The sequence below is a fragment of the Juglans regia genome, chromosome 8 (assembly GCF_001411555.2).
Source record: "Juglans regia cultivar Chandler chromosome 8, Walnut 2.0, whole genome shotgun sequence".
Classification (NCBI taxonomy): Eukaryota; Viridiplantae; Streptophyta; class Magnoliopsida; order Fagales; family Juglandaceae; genus Juglans; species Juglans regia.
This window is the reverse complement of record NC_049908.1, coordinates 20138381-20163924: the sequence shown is the minus strand read 5'-3', so window position 1 is coordinate 20163924 and position 25544 is coordinate 20138381. Positions and strand designations below refer to the sequence as shown.

Genomic DNA, 25544 nt, shown 5'->3' with positions numbered 1-25544 from the left:
CAACCACCACATCACAACCTCCCAATGGTAGCAAAAAAAAATCAGTGTTGAAATGGTGGCCTTGCATCTGAAACTGTAAATTCTGGACCAGACCTTCACCATTAATCCTTTCCCCATTGGCAACCCTCACTTCAATCTTTCCACTTTGCTTGACATCTAATCCCACTTTCATTGCTATCATAAGGTCAATGAAGTTATGTGTACTGCCAGTGTCAACAAGGACTATCACTGAGTAGTCCTTAACCTTGCCATTAACTCTCATAGTTCTCGAACTTAAACAACTTGCAATTGCATGGAGTGAAATTTCAGGCACCTCAGTATCTCCCCCAACAGTTTCATTATTTCCTTATGAGTCTTGTTGATCACCCTCTTCCCTCTTCCCTCTCAACATCTTGTAACCATTCCAATCTTGCTATTTCAAATAGTTTGGCCTTAGTAAACTTATGACCAGGCTGTCATTTATCCTCATAGAAGTAACAAACCCCTCTGTCCCTTCTTGCTTTCATCTCTGCTGGTGTCAATCTCTGAAATGGAGCTGAGGGTTTGGAACCATTATTCCTTGGTCCAGAAAACCCTTCTTTTCTCACAAAATTAGCAAGAACTGAATCGCTGCCCTCACCAGGAACAGAAACAAAGGAGGACTGGAGTCTGTTGTTTCCCCGAGTGTTGGTGATATACTCCTCTTGAATCTTGGCTAATCCAAAAGCAGTATTCAAAATTTGAGGGTGCAACATTCTCACAGGCAATCGTATCTCATCCCTAAGGCCACTCAAAAAACAAGAGAGCTTATAGTTTTCAAACAACCCTTTCAATCTATTTGAAAGGACCTCAAACTGAGTCTTGTATGCACCAACTGTAGAAGTCTGCCTCAACCTTGTAATTGCCTCCATAGGATCATCACAAGAAGAACTTTTGAACCTTAACTGAATTGCTTCAACAAAGGAATTCCAAGAAGTCAAAGAATCAGATTCCTTTGCATCTTGAAACCAAACTAAGGCATTCCCATCCATATAGAATGAGGCCATCAATATCTTCTGTCCATCTGACATGGGGTATAAAGCAAAATAATGATTTGCCTTATAGATCCATCCAGTTGGGTTGTCGCCATCAAATCTTGAAAAATCCAACTTAATATTTTGAAATTGCATTCTAGAAGTCAAAGTCGAGTGTTTAGAGTGAACACCATCACTATTCTTGCCATTCCCATTTCGAACAGTTCTGCCTCCATTCGTGGCTTCCAACAAAGGGTTCATCTTTGAACTCAGACCCTCCAGAGCACTCTGATGATCTACAACTCTATTCTCTTGCAGTTCTTGGTTTTGCTTCAACCCAAGAACTAGTTTCTCCAGTTCTTTGAACCGTGTGCCTTCTGCCATTTGTAAAAGGAATATTTTTGCCCAGAATTGCGAAGAGCTCTAATGCCAATTGTAGCAACAGACTAGAAATAATAGGAAAAATAACTTGCTGATCTTCGAGGGATCAGGAACCTCCAAAACTCTTTTATTAACTTGTTTAATGCAATACAAAGGGAAATACTTAAGTATTTAAAGAAAACTTATGACTGTTAATGACCGTTACAACATGTGCATTATAGTAATCCTCAATAAGTGAGGATATAAAAGTATATTGAGCCCTTAACAAGACGTGCCTAGCACATGACTAACTAACAATTAACTAACAAATGACTTCCTCATGTGTTCCTTTCCTCTGTAGCTCGAGCCCCCCTTCCTGGAATGAACTGATTATAACATGTACCTTTTTGGATTACCTGTTCTTCCTTCTTAGCTCTTCCTTCTCAGTTATTTAACGATGAGTTTCTCAAATTTGGGGCTCAGGGTTTAGAGTATCAAATTTTGGAATCTAGAATATGAGATTTTGGGATCTAGAGTTTCAAATGGAGGCTGATCTTCTTCTTTTTTTGACAAATTTGAATTTGCTTAAGACGAGATTTTGCTTCAAACGAGAGAACATAAGGGTGCTTGCTTCTGTTGGGTTTCAGTCCTGCTTTAGATGAATTTCATTTTTTTTCCACATCACCGAATCTGCCGAGTGTGTTAAATTTTGAGGTGTAGCACTCCTATTAATGTAGTGTATGATAATATGAGAATGTTACATGTCCACACTCTCTCAAACTATCAATAATTAGTCTAAATTATTTTCTTCTAGGAAAATTATTATATATTGTTTATACAAATTATTGTATAATTATTAATTTTGTCCTTGCAAACAAATTCAATGCTGATAAACATTTGGAAAAATGATACTTTCACTGACAATTGTATCAATAAAGTGTATCGATTATATTTTTAAAAAAATATTTGTGCGCATTTAGATTTTAGGGCCTGTTTGGAGAGATGAAATGTGTTAATTTTAGATAAAAGATGAAAATTGAAAAAAATATTGTTAGAATATTATTTTTTAATATTATTATTATTTTAAAATTTGAAAAAATTGAATTGAGATTTGAAAAAGTTAAATTATTTATTATATTTTGTATAAAAATTTTAAAAAATTATAATAATGAGATAAAATGAGATGAGATAAAATATTTTTTAATTTAAACGGAGCTTAATATTTGTTTTAAAAACAATTATAACATAAATAATTAAGAAAATAAAAAAAAAGTGTAGGCTGTTGCGCCGTCCAATCACTTGTCACCGGGTTTTGGCTTAAAAATAAAAAGTAAACACTTGTTTCCGTCGAATGTAGCGATTGCTAACTGCGAAACACCTCTCAAGAAGTAGCAAAAAGCAGAAATCAAGACTTGAAAATCGAATTATCTCGTTTGATTATCTCTGTATACGGAATCTCGCGGCTGAGGATGCAAGGGCCAGGCTCCAATGGTTTGGCCCAGCTTCAGGCAACCATGCACTCCGTCGAGCTCGCCTGCACTTCTATTCAGGTGCTCCCAATCTTTCTCTCACCCTTGTATTCGCGGTTTGGTTACTCAGAAAAACGAAACGAAAGTGAATAAGAGAAAAAAAAATTAAAGAATGAGAAAAGAAGGGAAAAATCTTGTCTAGACGTTCACCTGGTGGGTATGAAGCCCACGGCCACATCCTCAACACCGTTCATTCGATGAGATTGATTAGGGTGGGTTTGGATAAAGAGAGATGAGACGAGATATTTTGTTGAAAGTTGAATAAAATATTGTTAAATATAATTTTTTAGTATTATTTTTATTTTGAATTTAAAAAAGTTGAATTGTTTATTATATTTTTGTATAGAAATTAAAGAAAGTTGTAATGATAAGATGAAATGAGATAAAATAAATTTGTATATCTAAACCAACCCTAAATGTATGTTTGGATGTCAAGACCACTTTAACCAATCTCAAACTAATTATTGAAGAACCTATTACTTTTTCAATTTTTTATAAAAAATTAAATCCATCTAAACTTACTTTATTAATTTCCAATACATATCTTAACCTATTTACATTCAAATACATCTAATTCACAAAACACTACTATTCACAGATCAATTCGAATCATCTGATTACCTCAGCATCCAAACCCAGTCTAAAACAATGATTATAACCTTGATGCATGTTTCACTTTATTCGATTACTTTATCTTCGCATGTACATTATAGAATTGGAAGTTGGAGGTGCTTTAGCCGCTATACTGCTTCTGGGAATTCTCATTTTGATTTCTACACTTACCCTCTCTAGATGCGCACACATGACACGTATATGAAGATATTATGTTCCGAGGAACTATGCATGCATTTGGGAACTGATAGTGATGCAATCACGTGTGACTACTCACTTTCTAATATGTATTGTTACCTTTTATGCAGATGCATATCAATCCGGCAGCAGCTGAGGCAACACTATTGTCTCTACGATCGACTCCACAGCCATATCAGGCATGCCAATTTATTCTTGGTAAGTCAATGTTTGAAATATTTAATGTATTTTCAGTTGTAAATTATAGTTAGGCATTTCTCATGTATATTTCCTGTGTACTTGGGTTTTGCCTATTATTATGAATAAAACTTCTTGATTACTTATAAAAAAAAAATTTAATGTATGCTACATTTCTTTCCTCCATAAATCACAGTTATATAAGGTTCTGCTTCTGATGCTTTTAAGTTATCGCTATGTGACATGTAGAGTTGAACATAAGCCACAACATCTGCATCTGCAAATGGGTTCTAACGTTGTTGCACTTAATGTAGCCTATCATAGTGAAAAAAACCTTTAAATTGAATGAAAGGCCTCCATGCTTCCATTCCTTTAAAAAGTAATCTGAACTTAAAAGATCTTTTTCTTTTGTTTTTGATTGTGTGCAACATATCATTGTTATTGAAGATTTTGTAAGTTACACACTTGTTACCTATTTTTGAACAGTAAGTAAGAACTTAATTATTAAGAAAAGTATGCATAGCCAAGTACATGGGACATATACAAGAGCAACACCTATGTATGATTGTCTAAAGATACAAGGAAACCATGGCATTAAAATCGACCAATGCAATAAGGTATCGATAAAAATCATTCTGAGCTCTTCCATTGTTAGCTCACGATCCTCAAAAGTCCGTCCATTCCTCTCCATCTATATGCACCACCATAAATAGATCGGGACCATCTTCCACTTAGCTGCTATTTGAGAGTTACCTTGGATCCTCTCCAACTTGCCAGTAAATCAACCACCCTTCATGGCATTGCCCAATGTAGCCCCACTCTAGCAAATATATCATTCCATAAGCTCACATGACAGTACAATAATAAGTGGTACATGGACTCCCCACATTTCTTGCACATGTAGTACCAATCCAACATAATGATTTGGCGTTTCCATAGATTATCTAAGGTAAGGATTTTTCCTAATGAAGTTGTCCATATAAAGAAAGAAGCTTTTTTTTTTTGATAAGTAATAAATTATTTCATTGATAAAGAAAGTAGGCATAGCCCAGGTACACTGGAAGTATACATTTGAATACACCTATTTAAGAACTAGAAATAGTTACAAGGAAATCATGGAAGCTGAGGCCATCCAAAAGAGCAATGGCCCACAAAAATAAAGTCTTCCAAAAAAAATTCCTAAACTCTTCCATGGAGCGCTCATTATCCTCAAAAAGCCTCTCGTTTCTTTCACACCAAATACACCAAAACATACAAATGGGAGTCATCTTCCACACAGCCTTGATCTGTGGTGTTCCAGTGATCCCTCTCCAGCTTGCTAACAGTTCCACCACCCTACCCGGCATTACCCAAGCTATTCCCATTTTGCTGAAGAAATAACTCCATATATCTCGAGTAAAATCACAATGTAAGAGTAGATGGTCTGTCGTTTCACCACTATTTCTGCACAAACAGCACCAGTTCGTGATGATAAGGCCACGACGTCTAAGATTATCTATGGTCATAATCTTTCCTAGAGCTGCTGTCCAAACAAAGAATGCTGCCTTGGTTGGTGCTTTACTCCTCCATATGATCTTCCATGGAAAATTATGCCTTTGTTGCATAGTAATAGAATCATAGAAAGAGCGTACCGAAAACTTCCCTTTCCTAGAAGGTCTCCATTCCAACAAATCCTCAGCTGTGGCCGCAATAGGAGTGCTGTACAGCAAGTTCAGAAACTCCACCAAACAAGTCACTTCCCAATCATTAGCATCCCGAGTAAGGCTAATATTCCACTCTTGTGAACCTTGATTAATTACCCGCAAATCAGCCACCATAGCTTCCTTCTCCCTTGCAATACTGAAAATTATGGGATAAGCCTCCTTCAAGGCCGTATCTCCCACCCACACATCCTTCCAAAAGCTAATCTTACTCCCATTCCCCAAACACAACCGAGTATGACTAGCAAAGGAGCACCAACCTTTCCGTATATACTTCCATAGCCCCACTCCATAAGACCCCCTACCTTCTTTAGAAACCCAACCCCCTCGTTCACTACCATACTTCATGTCAATCACCCCTTTCCATAAGGCTCCCCTCTCATTGTTATAACGCCACAACCATTTACCTAACAAAGCCTTATTAAAATCTCTCACATTCCTAACCCCCAAGCCACCATCCCTCAAAGGAGAACATACCTTTTCCCACCCCACCAAGTGGAATTTAAATTCATCTCCTATTCCACTCCATAAAAAGTCCCTTTGAATTTTCTCCATTCTAGTTGCAATACTTACAGGTAGAGGAAATAAAGATAGGAAGTATGTGGGGAGGTTGGATAAAGTACTTTTGATAAGTGTGATACGCCCCCCTTTAGATAAATACAATCTTTTCCACCCGGTCAGCCTCCGCTCAAATTTTTCCAGCACCACCTCCCAAATTGTCTTAGCTTTGAAGGAAGCCCCTAACGGAAGTCCAAGGTACTTCATTGGCAACGAAGAAACCACACAACCCAATATGTCAGCCAACCCTCTGATATTGTTTACATCACCAACCGCAACCATCTCCGTCTTAGTAAGATTAATCTTCAACCCGGATACCGCTTCGAAACAAAGTAGGATGGCCTTCAAAGATTGAATATACCCTACATTTGCCTCACAAAATAGCAAGGTGTCATCTGCAAATAAAAGGTGAGAAATAATGGTAGACCCGTGGATATCTCCTACTGAGAAGCCAGAGAAAAAACCTCCCTCTACTGCAGCCGACACCATTCTACTTAGCGCCTCCATAACTAGAACAAACAAGAGGGGTGACAATGGATCACCTTGACGTAGTCCTCGTGAACTATTGAAGAACCCCACGGGGTCCCCATTTACCAAGACTGAGAAGCGAGCCGTTGACACACAATACCTTATCCATTTCGTCCATCTTTCCCCAAAACCACATCTCCCCAACATATAAATCAGAAAATCCCAATTAACGTGATCATAGGCCTTTTCCATATCTAATTTGCATATGATACCTGGAACTCCCGACTTGATCCTGCTATCCAAACATTCATTAGCTATAAGGACCGGGTCCAAAATTTGTCTCCCTTTCACAAAGGCATTTTGTGACTTAGAAATGATCTTCGTCATGACCGAACTCATCCTATTAGCAAGGACTTTTGAAAGTATCTTATAGACACTACCCACAAGACTAATCGGCCTATAATCTTGTACCTCTATTGCACCAGCCTTTTTAGGAACTAGAGCAATAAAAGTAGCATTTAAGCTTTTCTCAAATTTGCCATAAGTGAAGAATTCCTGAAAAACCAACATTACATCCTCCCTCACCACTTCCCAACAAGATTGGAAAAAAGCCATATTGAAACCATCCGGACCTGGAGCTTTATCTTTATTCATTTTCCTGATTACTTGTTGTACCTCTTCCTCTTCAAAAGGTCTTTCCAACCAGGCCGAACTATTTTGATCAATGGCCTCAAAGGCTAGACCATCTATAATTGGCCTCCAGGTCTGAGATTCCGACAATAAATGTTCGAAATGGGCAGCCACATACTCCTTTATCACAACCTGATCTGAGGATGTACCAACATCTGTATTCAAGGACTCAATGGAATTGAACCTCCTATGTGCATTAGCAACTCGGTGAAAAAACTTTGTGCATTTATCTCCCTCCCGAAGCCACAATGCCCTTGACTTTTGCCTCCACGAGATCTCCTCCATTAGAGTCAGATGTTCAAGTTCAGAAACTACTTGATCTTTTCGGTTGTTCACATCTTCTACACCCTCCAAGCTTTGTAATTCTTGAAATAAGCTCTTCTTCTGTATAGTTACATCCCCAAAGACCTGTTCATTCCATTTCTTCAAATCCTTCTTCAAAGCTTTCAACTTTCCAGCCAATACATTGCTCGGATTACCCTCAAAGTCGTATGAATTCCACCATTGTCTAATCAAGTCCACAAACCCCTCCGTTTTTAACCACATATTCTCAAACTTGAACGGCCTTCTACCCCCTTGAATGCCACCACAATCTAACAAAACAGGGAAATGATCTGAACATATCCTTGAGAGCCTTTTCTGGCTTAAGTCTGGATATTGTAGCTCCCACGAGGGAGAAATGAGGAATCTGTCTAGTCTTGACCAAGCTTGATAATTAGACCAAGTATAATCACCTCCCATTAGAGGTATATCCATCAAATCTAACTCAAAAATGAAATCCGAGAAATCCACCATAGCTTGATTTTGTCTTCCCCCCCCTGATCTTTCACTGGTAAATCTTGTCACATTAAAATCCCCTCCAATACACCAAGGAGCCTCCCACCAAGAGCATAAGCCAGCTAGCTCATCCCAAAGCAACCTCCTCTCACTGTCTAAGTTAGGGCCATATACCCCGGCAAACGCCCATACGAAGCCATCCTCAATATTTTTATACAAGCACCCCACCGAATATTCTCCCACAAACTCATCAATACTCTCCACCACCCTCTTATCCCACATCACCAACACTCCACCCGAGGCCCCTTTCGAAGGTAAGTATGCCCAATCTACAAATTGACAACTCCAAATACTCCGAATAATTCTTCTATTAATAAGCTTCAACTTTGTTTCCTGCAAGCAAATGATGTCCAACTTCCAATGCCTTAATAATGCTCTTATTCGAAGGCGTTTATTAATTTCATTCAGTCCCCTAACATTCCAACTCAGAATTTTTGGCTTCATTTATCAACTGTTCCAGCCCTCCCCTTGTTTCTACTACGACTTGCACTTCCCTCCTTTCCATCGTAATTAATGGACCATGTCAACCTCTTCAACTCCCTCTCCCTTTTTGACCCTGCACCTTGATGTCCTGCCTCCATGGCTATAATCAATGCCTTGAACTGCTCTTCATAGCCTTCACACGAGATTCCCATACAACTTTTCAATTCTTCTACCTTTTTCAACACCCAATCAGAAGACACACTAGGAGGGATCATACTTATAGGGGTAGGATCCTCTCCTACTGACTCCTCCCCCTCTTTAGAGTTTACACAATGATCATAAAGCATCAACTGCTGCCCTTCTTCTAACTTCCCCTTATCTGACTTACCCCCACACACCATAGTCTCACCGTGGATCGAAACTGCCCCCCCGCACTCCAGGGCAGCAAAAGGATCTCCTCGGGCTCCCTCCAGAGGCTCACCGTGAACCATCTCTGACTCCCACCACCTTAGTTGTACTTGACCCAAGTGTGACAGGTCCAGAAGGCTCGCCGGAATAGTCTGAGACAACCCACTCAGCGACAGCCCTCCCTGAGCACCCCCCGAACTTTCCACTTCCACAATACGTAGATCCTCTGCGTCGATTTCCCCTCCTCCTCTTCTGGCGGCCGTAAGACCACCGACGGACCACCACCTGAGTCGCCGGAGGTGGTCGGCCCTTTCTGTGTCAGACCCGACTCATAACTCGGGCCCGAAACAAGCGTATCGGGTACCACTGGTTCACCCGATACACTGCCCGAAATCGGGCCTCTCGGCTTCCAGACCTTACGTGGGCTTCTGCTTGGGCCCAGCCCAGTAGCTATCTTCTTCCCCTTCCAGTCTTCTTCATGGCCCACGACGGTCTTCTTTCCAAACTGATCCCAGCACAATTCTTCTTCCCGTATGCAACCTTCCTCCTCTGCTGGAACAACTTTCCTCTTATCATTACTTGGACCACAGCCCACAACCAGTCCCAAGCCCATTCGTCTTTTCTCCTCTGCACACTGTAACAACCCATTGATATTCCGTTGCAACAAATCAATCTGACATTTCATCTCCTGTAGTGCACGCAACTCTTTTTCCTCAAACAAACCGACAGCCACTCTATCACCTTTCTCTCGAGTCTGCACCCCCTCATAAGTGGCAGCCCTCCTTTGCAAACCTGCTCCACCTCTTGAGCTTGTCAAGATGTCAGAACTATGGCCTCCCTTTGTACTGTCCTTGTATAGCAGTGCCTCCCGATATGACCGAAATGGTGGTTGTTGTGGTGGCTGAAACACAGGACCACCTGTCCATGCAACCTCCCTCATAGTCTCCCCCATCTTCCTCCACCCCCTTCCCTCCCTATCTTCTGGTATGAATAAGAAGTTCCGATACCCACCTCCACCATATTCCATCAATGCCATGAAGGAACCTCTTGAGTTGTGACGCCTCTGTGCAACATAGCCCCTATCTCCTTCCCTATGGGCAGAATAAAAGTCCTTCCTCACAGTCTTCAAGCAATCCTCCAACGCTTTGATGAACCACCATGCCATGCCTATCCCCAGTCTAATCTCTTTCACCACCTTCCATCCTTTCTCAATCAAATAAACAAACCTCCCATCCCTTACTATCTCGAAAACTTTAGATTCAATGAGAATCTGCTTCACAGTACCCATAACTCACTATAATCAAACACTAACTACCACTACATACACCAGAAAATCACTAGAAGAAAAAACTAGGATTTTTCTCCATTAGTGGTTTTGGTAGTACGGAGAGAAAAACTAAAGGTAGTACGGAGAGAAATCTAAGAAAGAAAGAAATAAGCTTTTTAAGGGGCCTTAGGCCTCGTTTGTTTTCGCAGATGAGTTGATATTAAAGTTAAAAGTTGAATAAAATGCTGAACCAACTTTCAAATGCATACTTGTTCCCAAGTGGCAGCTGCTTGGAAAATGTTGCCTTTGTGTATTATGTGGTGTATTTGGTGGGAGAGAAATGAGCAGTGCTTTAATGATCGGGAACGCAATAGAGATGCATTTTGGAAGTTTTTTATAAGCACTCTACTTAGCTGGTTCTCTGCTATTGTACTGAAGGGAGGGGCTGTAAACGCGTTCTTGTCTTCGTTTTTCTAAGTTCTAAAATGTATTAGGTGTTTCTTGTGTATACTTCCTGTGTACTCGGGCTATGCCTATTACATTGTTATTAATAAAGTTATTACTTATAAAAAAAAAATATTGTTAGAATATATATTTTTAATATTATTTTTGTTTTGGATTGTAACCTTTAGCTAGGCGTTTTTTCATATATGCTTCCTGTGTACCTGGGCCTTGCCTATTTCTATGAATACAATATCTTTGATTACCTATAAAAAAAAAATTATTTTTGTTTTGGGATTTGAAAAAATTGAATTGTTTATTTTATTTTGTGTGGAAATTTGGAAAAGTTGTATTGATTAGATGAGATGAGTTGAGAGGAGTTGTGAAAACAACCGAGGCCTTAGCCTTTCATAAGTTATTCCATGGTTGTGGATTTGTATTTTGTGTCATAAGGAACTTGTAGAATGAACGAACACTGAATCTCCTCTTCTTGGATGGTTGCCAAAGGACATTGTCAGCTCCCCCATTCACTCTACTAGTATACATGAGATTGAATAAATCTGTAAATGTGTCAATTTTTCAATCTTGTGCAGCTCTAAGGAAAATGACATTCTATTGAGGGGAGCCACTAGATAGATCATTAAGGTTTGCAATTGAAGCCTACTGTCTCTGTGCAATACCGTAGATCTTTAGGTAGGCTTCCTTTAAAGTTCGATCACCACACCACAAATCATGCCAAAATTTAATTCTGGAACCATCCCCAATTGGAAAGCATATGTATCTAGAGAATATTGTCCATCCTCTTCTTATGTGTTTCCATTGAGCTTCCGAAGATACCCATTGGAGGACCATTTACCAAAATGCAGAAGCGTGCGGTGGATATATGAAATTAAATCCAAGAGCACCATTTCTAACCAAGGCCACACCTCACGAGCATGTATAACAAGAAGTTCCATTTAACTTTATCATTTTTTTTTTTGATAAGAATCTTTATTGAATAGAATGAAACTAGGCAATGCCCAAGTACACAGGAAGTATACAAAGTGAGACACCTAATTACATTCTAGTGAGCTGGAAAGAAGATAAAAACTCATGAAAATTCCCACCCTTCAGTACAATAGCAGAAAACTACTGTAAAAGAAATAATACAAATGAATTCCAGATTTCCCCCATTGCACTCTCCTTGTTGTTAAAACACCTATCATTCCTTTCTGTCCATAAACACCAAATTAAGCACAAAGGTATCATCCGTCACACTGCTGCCAGTTGAGAGCTATTGTGACGCCTCTTCCAGCATGCTAGTAGATTCACCACTCTTAGGCATTACCCAACTCAGCCTGACTCTACTAAGGATGTTAGCCCATAACTCCCCAACCACCTCACAATGTAAAAGCAAATGATCTATTGATTCCCCATTCCTTTTACACATGTAGCACAATTCCATAACAACCATACCGCGCTTCTTTAGATTGTCAACCGTTAAAATCTTTCCAAACACAGCTGTCCAAGTAAAAAAGGCGACTTTAGACGGCTCAAAAACCTTCCAGATGCTCTTCCATGGAAAGAGTGTGGGCTGTTGGACTGTCAAAACCTTGTAAAAAGATTTAACAGTAAAAGTTTTTCTCCCCGTGTGAATCCACAACATACGATCACTCTCATTTCCTCCTAACTGCATTGAATACAAATAGCTATAAAAATCTGCCAGCTCTTCAAGTTCCCAATCCTGAGCATTTCTAGTAAAATTGACATTCCAAATTACAGTCCCATATGCACGACACAACACTTTTGAAATTGCAGCTTGCTGGTTTCCAGCCAAGTTGAAGACGATCGGAAAAACAGTGTAAAGAGGGCTCTCTCCACTCCATATATCGAACCATAACTTGATCATATGTGTAACACCCTAATGGAAGGCCCAAACCACATGGCCTATACTCCGAAAGGACTAGTCAGTCATACAATTGGAGCCTTATTGGAACATTCTAAAGAGCAAGAACTTCTCATTTTCAAGTAATGTGGGATCCCATACACTACGTATCCTCACTTATCATATGAGGTGTCACAATATGCCTTCTCCATATTATGACTTGATTGTACTATCGAAACATTCATTAGCAATAAGAACTGAGTCAAGAGTTTGTCTGCCTCTTACAAAGGCATTTCGGGACTTTGAGATAATCCTCTTCAACATCATGCTCAATCTATTAGCCAATACCTTCAAAAGGATTTTGTACATCCCACTCACTAAGCTAATGTAACTAGGTGTCTCTTTTGTATACTTCCTATGTACATGGGCTTTGCCTAGTTTTGTTCGATCAATGAAATTTCTTACTTATATATAAAAAAAAAAGCATTAAGGTTTTTTTTAAAACTACCTCTTTCATGAAACTCGTGAAAGAAGCTCATGATGTCATTTTTAACTACTTCCCAGCAAGCCTGAAAGAAAGCCATAGTGAACCCATCCGGACTGAAGCTTTGTCACTTGCCATAATTTTCACCACCTTACAAATATCCACCTCCTCGAATGGCCTCTCCAACCAGCTTGCTTCTTGAGGGTCAAGCGACTTGAAAACAAGACCTTCCATTCTTGGTCTCCAAGAGATGTTTTGAGAGTAGTTTTTCATAATAATTGGTGACGTGATCCATGATTTAGGAAGTCTCTTCCATTAAAGCCATCCTTTCAATATCCGAGGTTACAAACTTTTTGTGAACCTTTTCTTTTCTTGAAAGACACCCCTCACCTCCTCCACACTTACCAAGCCCTGTAATTTGTCGAAGAGGGATTTTTTTTCGGTGTTCCACATTTCCAAATATCTGCTCATTCCAATTCTTCAGATCCTCCTTTAAGCCTTCAACTTACATGCCAACACATAACTAGGATTATCTTGTATGAGATAGGATGACCACCATTGTCTAACTCTCTCAATGAAGCCTTCCTATTTCACTCACATGTTCTCAAATTTGAGGTATCTTTTACCTCCATGGATACCTCCATAATCAATGATAATAGGAAAGTGATCCAAGCATAACCTTGGAAGTCATTTTTGGATTAGATCTGGAAAATGTGCTGCCTACGGGTGAGAAGCTGTTTCCTGAATCCCATGATTAGTATCTTAAACTCGAAATCTCGTCGTTAAGCATCAGGAACCATCATTAGTGAGAGAGGTGTACTGAGAGAAAGCACATAGGGTGTACACTTGTTACTTGGTTGGTTAAAATTGGAAGAGTTTTGTTGGATCATTTGAAAGGACCAAAACTCTATCCATTTATAGAAAACACATCAATGCATTTTTGGATAAGTAATGATTCTTTATTAAAAAGTGCAAAAAGATGCAACCAAGTACACAAGAAGAAAGTATCTCAATGTTGATGAAAATTTGATAATAATCGGTATTGTTATTACAAGAGAAGGAATTTCTTGATGCTTATGTATAAGCATTATATTTAATTTTGTTCTCACTAGCTTTGAGGGGGCTTCTTGGTGTGGTTCAACCAAACATCGTGCTTGTGCTCATGGTTTTGCTGCTTTTGTTTCATATGATCCACAGATTGTGTTGCCATGGATGTGGAACTGTTTGTGGCTTCACTTATATGGGAACCCTTTCTTAGTTTCGTCTCGTTTTCTATGACTATATTTTAAAAAAAAAACTAAGTTGAAATAAGATTATATATGAAAACACATGCGTTATTTACAATATAATCAACAGTGATGGAATGATTATGTTGTTATTTTGCAATTATACATTCTATGATTATTTTCCATCTTCCAATATCAGAAAGTGGATATTATTTTTGCTTGAAATTTGAAATCTTTATGGCTATGATATGAATTTTTGTCATTACCTTCCCTTATGTCGTTCTTTGACGTTGAATGGTTTAATTGGTTAGTTGGAATGGAGCTCTTCAAAGAATACATTATGGAATAGAGATTATTATTATTTTGATAAGTAAGAAACTTTATTGATCAACTGAAACTAGACGAAGCTCATGTACACATGAAGTATACAAAAGATACACCTAATTACATTCTAGACAGCTAAAAAGAAAATAAAAACTCATGAACATTCCCTCCCTTTATTACAATGGCAGAAAACCACTGAACCAAAGAAAATAAAAAAAGAAAATTTCATATTTCCTCCACAGCTCTCTCTCCTTGTTGTTGAAGCACGTCTCACTCATTTCCTTCCATAAACACCACATTAAGCACAAAGGAATCATCCTCCACGCTGCTGCCAGTTGAGAGCTATTATGATGCCTATTCCAACTTGCTAGAAGCTCCACAATACTCTTAGGCATAACCCAAGTCAACCCAGCTCTACTAAAAATGCCAACCCGTAACTCCCTAGCCACCTCACAATGTAGAAGTAGATGGTCAATCGATTCACCATTTTTCTTACATATGAAACACCACTTCATTACAATCATCCCACGTTTCCTTAAATTATCTACCGTCAAAATCTTTCCTAAAGCAGCAGTCCAAGTAAAAAAAGCAACTTTAGACGGCACCAAAACCCTCCAAATACACTTCCACGGGAACGAAATATGCTGTTGATCTGTCAATGCCTTATAAAATGATTTAACAAAAAACTTGTTGCTCCCCGTATGTTTCCACAGCATTCTATCTCTCCCATTTCCTCCTATCTTCATGGAATAGAGATTATTGGGAATCATTTGTTCTTCAGGCTGCGGGGATTGGATATGGTTCAGTCTCTTGTTTTTTTTTGAGCGATTGTGGAAAGCTTATGACAGAAGAAGATGCTTTACAATGCCTTTTCTGACAAATCTGCAGAGAGAAAATTTGGAGTATTATAGGGAAGGAATAAGTGTTTAATTGACATCATAGATTCGTAATGACATATTTGATGAAGTTGTGATTACCATTAGAGCAACAGGAGGAAAGACAATTGTAATCTAATTGTAAAAGGCTTACCTCAGGCTCATTTATCCCTTATTCCCTACCCTTCCCCCTCACTCACATGCACTCACAACGGAAAAAACAACAAAGAATAACTAAAATGCGGTATTACCTAAGTGGTTGGCATTAATCCCATGTCTGGCTTCAAACAGCAGGATGTTCCAGTGCGCGTTCTCACTAGATTCAGTGTTTTCCTATTAACTATGGATTATTTGATTGGAAAGAAAAAAAATTCTTGGTGTACCCTAATTCACCAGTGATTTGATAAACATGCGATACCTCTGTTCACAGACTCAACTTTTATTTCCTGCTGATCGTGGTTTTGCCTTTCCAGAGAATTCTCAGGTGCCAAATGCCAGGTTTCAAGCTGCTGCAGCAATTCGTGATGCAGCGATAAGGGAATGGGGTTTCCTCATAGCTGATGACAAGAGAAGCTTGATTAGGTTGTCTTATATGCTGTTACTTTTATCATCCTTGTAGCCTTCAATTGTTTCACTATGTGACTTCCTCTTAATGTATGGATTTCTTATCCTATTATAAAAGTTCATAAACAACATTTTAATTGATCATCCACTGAAAAAAAACATTTTGCTTGTAGTTTTTGCCTTTGCTTTGTTATGCAACATGCTAGCTCACCTGAGGGCTATGTCCTGGCAAAGGTTTCTTCTGTGGCTGCTCAATTGATGAAAAGGGGCTGGTAAGTTGTACAAAATCTTTTATGTAAACTCCTGGTAGAATGTGTAAAAGAAGGGTATGGCATTTATTCTTTTATTTTTATTTTTATCTAGGAGGCACATTTATGCAACCCTTGTTGGCAGCAGCACTGTCTTTTTTTAGATCCTTTTCACCTATTACATGAGTGTAGATCATGTCTCTATGTTAAATATGTGACATGAGTGACCAACCTTTATGAAACACTCTGAGCGTGTGCTCCATGTTTTTGATGGAAATAGTGTGATCGGGTCATGTTTCTCCCTTCCAAGTGGATTACTAGCAATTTTGGAGTCAAATTGCACTATGTATTTGGTCTGATGAAATGGTTTGTACAGTTTATTCGATTATATATATTTGATAATTTCAACCCATGTTGCATTTTTGTGTTTCAGTAAACTTGAATTAACATTGAACTTGCGATTGCTTAGATTTAGGGGTTAGTACACTGTTTTAAAATTTGTAGTACTTTTTGTGTAGGCTCGATTTTACGGCTGTGGAGAAGGAGGCATTTTTTAATCAGGTATTGGTGTGCATATGTACATCTGTATTTAAACGTGTGTATCTGCATTTTTTAATAAGTCTTGGTTCTATAATTCTTATCTACACCTATGCATTTTCTTCCTTTGTATGTCTATCTTTTCTTGCTGCATATCTGCAGCTCATGCTTTATTCACAATAAGGGAAAAGCAAACTAATGTTTTTGATAGGTAAAAGTGTTTTAGAAACATTTACCATCTTCAACCCTTTGTTTTGTCCCTTCGTAATTTTTTTTTATCAGTATTTTTTTCCCTTTGTTCTTGTAACGTTCCATTCCTCTAGGGTTAAGAATGTTGCTAACTTTGGAAAAGACACAAGGGACCGAAATGCTTCTAACCTTTAAAAAGTTTTTCTTCTTAAAATAAAACAAAAGCAAACTTTATTAAATATTGAAAATTATAATAAGTGCCTCTGTAAACGATCTTATAATTTTCAATATTTGTTTTTACTTATTAAAAAAATATTGAAAACTATAAGATCGTTTTCGGAAGCACTTATTAAAAATAGTTCAAGTCTTTTTTTGATAAGTAATAAATTTTATTCAAAGAAATAGGCATAAGCCCCAGTACATAGGACGTATACAAAGGAAAATACCTACAACTTCCAGAAACAAAAAAGAAAACTGCCACCATAAAGCTAAAACAGATGCAGAAAATTATCTGCCATTACAAAAGCTTTAGCCCAAGAACTCAAAGTACTCAAGAAAAAACCCTAAGATCTCCCAAAGAACGTTCTCTATCTTCGAAGCATCTCCCATTTCTTTCGAGCCAAATGAACCACATAAGACAAGGAGGAATCATTTTCCAAACACACATCGCCTTCTTACAGCCCTTCACATCCTTCCACCCTACCAATAAATCCACCACTTCCCTGGGCATAACCCAATGTAATCCTGTCCAACTCAAAACCTCGTTCGACAAGAATCTTGTCACTTCGCAGTGAAGGAAAAGATTCTCCATCCCTTTTGCACAAAACACACCAATCCCTTTCAGGAAAAGGTGATTGATCAATCATGCAAATACCAATCCATCAACCTTAGGCCTCCAAGGGAATTGCTCCATAAATAGGTTATAAAAAAACTGCAGTGTGTTCCTCAATATCAGATTTGTTTGTAAGGATATTACCTTCTGAGTGCAGCACCTCAATCGCATTAAGGCCCGGTTTGGATTCAAGAATCATTCCAACTCATCTCATCTCATTATTACAATTTTTACAAATTTTCACACAGAATATAATAAACAATTCAACTTTTTCAAATTCCAAAACAATAATAATAATATTAAAAAATAATATTCTAACAATATTTTATTCAACTTTCAACTTTCATCTAAAACCATCTCATCTCATCTCATCTCACTATCCAAACCTCACCTAAATCTTCTATGAGAGTTGGCCATTCTATGAAAAAATCTGGTGCACTTATCTCTTTCCTTTAGCCAAAGGGCCCTTGATTTTTGTCGCCAAGAAATCTCTTCCAAAAGAGTAAGTTTTTCTAGATCAGTCATTACTGTAATCTTCCTTGCCTTCTCCACATCTGTGAGAATCCCAGCAATCTTCTTCTCATCAAAGTGTGATAGTTCCTCAAAAAGAGTCTTCCTCTTATCGTCAATCTTCCCAAAAACTTCATCATTCCAAATTTCAGATCTTTCTTCAAAGCTTTAAGCTTTCCAGCCAACACAAAATTGGGTGTGCCAGAAAAATCATAAGAGGACCACCACACTCTCACCTTCTCCACGAAACCATCAGCTTCTAACCACAATCTCACCTACTTACACTACCTTCCCGAACATCATAATTAATAGAGCAAGCCTCTTCAACTCCCTATCTTTTTAGTTGTAAGATCTAGCCAGAAGAGGCTGGCCAGCCTCAATAGCTATGAGAAATGAGTCTAATACTAAATAGCTAAATAGGGACATCTAAAACATTTTAAATAAAAATGAGTCGAATACTAAATAAATAATACATCATGCAGTAAAAATACTTAATAGGATTTCTCTTAAAATCATCATACATAAGTATAAGATAAAATATAAGCATTCCTCAATCATTTAGTTCATAATAATTCTATTTGAATGCTTTTTCACCACACACCATCCACGTGACATAATTTGATTTGGAAGATAAATTTTAAAATTAGAATCTTACAAAACAAATTATGCCATGTGGATGGTGTGTGGTGTAAAGGCCTTCAAATAACACTACTCTTTAATTCAATATATGAATCTATCTGTCATAACCGTCATATCTGTCATATCCGTTATCACACAGAATTACTCCCGTGTGCTAGGGTTGGCGATCTCAACAATCATGAGCCCACCCATAGGCCTTGAGTGAGATGGTTGTCATTAGGTGCACCGCTAATGAGCCACTCTTGGTGTTTGCCAACTGCCCCTTAACCTTGGTATCATGATTCATCATCATTTATCGACAATCAATCGTCAATAATCAGTCATTCAATAATAATAATATCATTAATGCAGTCAAATAAATTTACATTTATGTACTTTCATAATTATAGGTTACATAAAAATGGGCTATCAATGAATAGGCTTTACATATGATAATACTCTAAAAAATATGACATGAGCACAAGCTTTTCATTTATAAAATACATTCATGATTTCACTTTGGAAAGATGTATTCCTGAAAGACATGATCATATTTACTCACATAACCTAGAAAACATGGGTGATAATGAATGGTGTGATCACATTACTTACCTTGCAACTTTGTGCAATAATTAATGCATCGATAATCACCTAGTCAATAAATACGTAATATGACACCAATTTATAATCCCATTCACCATCTATTAACAAACTACATTTTTGGCAAGCTGGCATCTCATAATATTAATCCACTTATAAAATAAGGCTAGTATTTATCATAAACTGAGAACTTGGATTCCATCCATAACCATTTTATTCATCAAACCCATAGCATTTGAACATATCTCCCTCATCATAATTAACCCCAAAATTAGCCATAACTATCATGTGCACCTATTAACCTCAAAAAATAAACATAGCCCATGACCAAAAAGTATAACCTGTATGGATCCATAATATAGCATGACTACTATACACTAACTTACATCTACACATTTGGATCCATAGGCTTAACCAGTTCAGTGAGGGAGTGAAAAAGGTACTGAAAGATGAGGAGCTAGGTGGGATCTAAACGAGAGGGAGAGAGAGTGTGTTTTACGTAGAGTGAGAGAGAGAGTTACCTTACTAGATATAGGGAGAGTGGCTGAGTTTCTCGGGTCTTCAACTGGGCTGTTGGTATTGCGGTCCGGTCTTCACAATGGTGCCGAGAGCTAGAACTGGGCAGAATGGAGCAGAGGGACTGCCATAAGCTTGTTTGTTTCTTTGTTGCTGGTTCTTGGCACCATGGCAATGAAGTGAGAGAGTAGGGAGAGATAGAACAGAAAGAAGACCCACCTGATTTCTTATTGCAGAAACACGACTGAGCTTTGGTTTTGTGGTGCTGGTATGGTGCGACTGAGAAACAAGAGAAAAGGCTGTGAGGGGAGTTTACAGCTGCAACTGGTTGTGGTTGGATGAGGGCTCTCCTACTCTGGTTCGGTGAGGGGAAAACAGGGGCTGAGCAGCATTGACTTCAGCGGGTCTGTACCGTTGTGAGGAAGAGAGTTCATTTTCGGGACTGGTTTAAGATGGTGGAGTTTGGCAGCTAGGCTTTCATTGGCGAGAGTCTCAAACGTGGGAGAGTTGATCGTGCAAGACAGCTTGCTCCGTTGGAATTTGTTAGTGGTGCACTGGGCATCAGCTGAAACGTGACGTGGGAAAGAGAACAAGGGTAGAGAGACAGTGAAACTGAGAGGCAGAGAGAGAATGCTGCGTGAGCTTGTAGAAACCATGTGAATAGAGAGGCAAGGAGTGGTTTTATAGAGAAGCCTTTTGCAGTGAGGAAGGGGAGTTTGGGTTGTAGAAGTCTACAGAGATTTGATCTTAGTGGCTGTGAAGGAAAAGTTTTAGTGGGAGGGGGAGATGGGGCTTGCGTGCATGGGAAGATAAGTTTATGGGGAGTTAAATTTGAACAATGGGAGAGAGGGCACTAGAGAGGTCTCAGAATTATAGGAGTTTTTGGAAGGGTGAAGTTTGGTTGCATTGGGGTTGGAGTTCTAGTGGACAGCTTACATGGGCGGAATTCCAGTGGCCCAGTTTGTGGGTTTTAGGAATTCTAGGGCTTAACCATGGATTGGGCCACTTCATAGAATCCTAGTGGACTTTAAACAAATTCTTGGGCGTAACCCAGTTTATACATGTCTGCCGGCGACAAGTTTTTGACCTCATGTCTAAAGGATGAGGTTAATTCCGGCGAGAAGTGCCGGAATTAGCCATATCTGAACGTTGAGGAGAAGAGAGCTAAGTTGTTTATCCTTGTACCTCGGGAAGATTTTGACAACAGACATTATTGTCAGCTTGAAATAGTACACTAGGATTCTATTTCAAGGTTACGCCCAATCCATGGTTACGCCCAGTTTGTGGAGGCGACAAGTTTTTGACCTCATGTCTACTCATATTTAATAGACATGAGGTAAAAAATAGTACACAATCCAATACAACCAGTTGCAAACCAATACACAGTATGCAATGTGTATGAAAATTGAAGAAACAAGCTTGAAACAAATTTGAAAAGTAGAAGTCCAACTTGAAAGGTATGAAAATGTGGAAAAACACTTGAAACAGACTTGAATAACCACTTTTCGGCTTGTATTGGATTAGTATCTGAAAGTCTTGCCTAAATCTTGGCAATTATTAGGCTTGAACGGGTGAATATCAGTTCCAAACCGACATGAATCCATATGTATAGGATTTGTACCGATACGAATCTGGGTTGTATTGGACCTGACTTGAAAAGTAGATTGGATCCTATTTCAATTGAGAATAAGGATGTACTATAAATGTATAGGAATTACCATATTGCCTTTGTCAAACAAGTTCTATTCCAGAAAGGAATGAATACTTGATCCAAATTGAGAACAAACTCAGCCCAAGACAGGATTTTTGAAGCCTGCATCCAAATGGCCTGCTCGAGTTACTTTGCCATCCACAAATGGCACAGTTGGCAATCTTCAACAATAGGGTAACTCTGAAAAAAACCAGCTTCCATCTCACTGGTGACACTGCCGCACCACCAGCCACCATAGAATGGGATGGCGAGCACAATTGGTCCTTACCAAATAAGAAACGACGACATTAGTGCTGTCACACTTCCAACACGATGTGAAGATATTATTGTTTTTTTGGGTTACAAACAAATAGTAATAAAAAGGATAGCAACAAAGGTATTGAGAAGCTCATAATCCTGCTTTGATGTATGTAAAAGTTACGTTTAGAAAGAGACATGGAATAGGGAAGAGGGAAAATGATCGCTTCAAATTATCCCACCTTCATACCGTTCCAATATATATACTAAAGCTTCGTTTGATGGTTGTACCCTCATGGGGTATACTTAATACAATTATGCTCTCTGACAATAATATCCTTTCATGATAAATTTCCGAAGCTTGTTTGTAGAGATCTGTTACTACCATAGACCTCCACATACTGCTGCGTATCCATGTTTCAATGCCACAACTTGCCACCAATAATGTTTTCCTTTTGTAGCCAATTAACAAAACTATTAAAGTTATGAGCATGGTTCTTGGTCGGTAAAAGTATTTTTTTTTTTTACAGGTAATCAAAGATATTGTATTCATAGAAATAGGCAAAACCCAGGTACACAGAAAGTATACATGAAAAAATGCCTAGGTAGAGGTTACAATAGAAAGAAGAAGATCATGGACACCAAGTCCGTTACAAACTATAGCCCCTGCCCATAGGAACAATGACGTAAAAAAGAAAACTTTAAGCTCATCCATTGTTCTCTCTTGATCATCAAAACATCTAGCATTTCTCTCCCTCCAAATACACCTACACATGCATATTGGTACCAATCTTGAAATTGCCACTACCTAAGAATCTCCGTGTAGTCCTCTCCAGCTTGCAAGGAAATCCACCAATCTACAAGGCATAACCCAAGACAATCCGACTTTTGAGAAAAAAATCATCCCATATAACCTTGGCCACCTTGCAGTGTAAAAGCAGATGATCAACTGACTCCCTATGCTTCTTACACCTACAACACCAATCTAGGACAATAACCCGTCGTTTCCTCAAATTATCTGTGGTAAGAATCTTGTCCAAAGATGCTGTCCAGACAAAGAAAGCTGCTTTTGAAGGAACTTTTGTCTTCCATATACTCTTTCACGGGAACATAGACATTCCGGAGTTCATGAGCTTTTGATAAAAAGAACTGACAGAGAAAATACCTTTCTTAGAATGATTCCAATGCATCTTGTCTCCGGTGCCCCCTGAAATACTTGGGGAATATAATGCTGCAAAAAACTCCGTAATAGACTCCAACTCCCAATCATGGGCTGCCCTAATGAAGTTAATATTCCATTGAGGGGTGCCATTTGAAAAGACCAGAAGGTCGGCAATCGATGCCTCCTTTACTCTAGCAAGTGCAAAGATGGCAGTGAAGGTATCTCGTAGACAATGGTTACCATACCATATATCAAACCAAAAATAGACACACGAACCATCACTTACAACAAAATGTTCATGTCCTTGGAAGGTCCTCCAAAGGCTCCTAATGTTTTTCCACAAACCCACTCCATAAGTGCCTCATATCTCATTCGAGCACCATCCTCCCCAACTTTCCCCAAACTGAGAATCTATAACAGACTTCCATAAGGCATTCCTTTCATTTTGGTACCTCCACAACCATTTACCCAAAAGAGCTTGATTGAATTTCATCAAGTGGCGAATCCCCAACCCTCCCCCAGAAATTGGAGTATAAACTGTTGACCAATTAACTAGGTGGAATTTGAACTCTTCCCCCAATCCACTTCATAATAAATCCCTTTGTAGCTTCTCAATGCGGTTAGCCTCCTTTGTGGGAAGTGGGAACAAAGACAAAAAATAGGTGGGTAAGTTTGAAAGAGTGCTTTTAATCAAAGTCAACCTACCACCTTTCGGCAAGTATAACCTCTTCCAAGCAGCCAATCTGCACTCCACCTTTTCAACTACATCATTCCAAATCCTTTCAGATTTAAAAGAGGCACCCAATGGTAAGCCAAGATACTTCATAGGAAGCGAAGATATCTTGCATCCCAAGGTAGTAGCTAAAATCTCCACATCGGGGACAGCCCCTACTAGCACTATTTCCGACTTTGCGAGGTTAATGCTCAAACCTGACACAACAACAAAACAAAGGAGTAGCACCCTCAAGGCTTGGACTTGCCCAAGGTGTGCACCACAAAAGATAAGCGTGTCATCAGCAAATAACAAGTGAGAAATGTTGAGATCGCCATTCTCCACCGAAAAACCATGGAGTAACTCATTGTCCCCCAGACCCTCAATCATCTTGCTGAGAGCTTCCATGACAAATAAGAAAAGAAGAGGAGAAAGCGGATCTCCCTATCTCAGGCCACGAGAAGAGTTGAAGAAACCCACCGGTGAGCCATTTACCAAGATAGAGAAACGAGCTGAAGAGATACAAAATTCTACCCATTTCTACCGTTTCCCCCCAAAACCACATTTTCCAAGTAAGTAAAGAAGAACTCCCAGTTGACATGATCATAGGCTTTCTCCATGTCTAACTTGCAAAGTAGCCCGGGTTCTCTAGACTTCACTTGACCATCCAAGACTTCATTTGCTATAAGTACCGAGTCAAGGATTTGTCTACCCTTGACAAACGCATTTTGCGGCTTCGAGATTAGTTTTTCCACGACCGAGTTTAATCTATTTGCTAACACTTTGGATAGAATCTTGTACATCTCATTCACAAGACTAATGGGGTGATAGTCTCTTACATCCCTAGACTCCACCTTTTTAGGGATGAGGGCTAAAAATGTGGCATTAAGACTCTTTTCAAATCTAGCATTAGAATGAAATTCATGAAAGACTTGCATAATATCTTCCTTGACCACTTCCTAACAAACTTGAAAGAAACCCAAAGTAAACCCATCCGGACCGGGAGCCTTATCACTTGCCATACCTCTGATAACATTGCCCACTTCCTCTTTTGTAAAAGGCCTCTCTAATCACCTTGCACTTTGTTGGTCTAATGTGGAAAAAGACAAACCATCCACTCTTGGTCTCCAATTATGCTCTTTAGATAAGAGTTGTTGATAGTATTGTTCAATGTGGTTTTTGATAACCAACTGATCCGAAGAAGCTGCCCCATCTACCATCAGTGTATAAATAACGTTGTTCCTCCTGTGAGTGTTAGCCATTCTATGGAAGAATTTTGTGCATTTGTCCCCCTCCTTAAGGCAGAGTATCCTTGATTTCTGTCTCCATGAAATCTCCTCCATAAAAGTAACCCTTTCAAGATCAGCAACTACCTGGCTCTTGCAAATTTTATCAGGTTTAGAAAGGGTTCTGGCCTCCTCCTTGCCTTCCAGACCCTGTAGTTCCTCCATAAGAGAGCGCTTCTGCTAAAACACATTGCCAAAAACTTGTTCATTCCAATGCTTTAGGTCCTTTTTCAGCGTTTTCAACTTTTTTGCCATTATGAAACTTGGAGAGCCTTAGAAACTATAGGAAGTCCACCATTGTCTGACCTTATCTACAAAACCGTCAGTTTTAAGCCACATATGCTCAAATTTAAAATACCTTCTACCCCCTTGGATGCCTCCGCAATCTA

General features: G+C 38.9%; 1 protein-coding gene across 6 annotated transcripts in view; it reads left to right on the top strand.

Moving 5' to 3' along the window:
• Positions 1–2674: 2674 nt before the first annotated feature.
• Positions 2675–25544, top strand: part of LOC109002216 (exportin-4) — a 60846-nt gene continuing 37976 nt past the window's right edge. For 2 of the 6 annotated variants that reach the window (XR_004802176.1, XM_035692882.1), the window contains exons 1-5: positions 2675–2902; positions 3802–3889; positions 15907–16015; positions 16171–16269; positions 16764–16806. Coding sequence is in view for 4 of the 6 variants with exons in the window: in XM_035692882.1 (XP_035548775.1) it covers positions 2822–2902; positions 3802–3889; positions 15907–16015; positions 16171–16269; positions 16764–16806 (420 nt within the window). In the remaining 2 variants the exon portion in view is untranslated. The remainder of the gene's footprint in view (positions 2903–3801; positions 3890–15906; positions 16016–16170; positions 16270–16763; positions 16807–25544) is intronic. The other 4 variants (XM_035692881.1, XM_035692880.1, XR_004802175.1 and 1 more) reach the window with 3 other exon arrangements.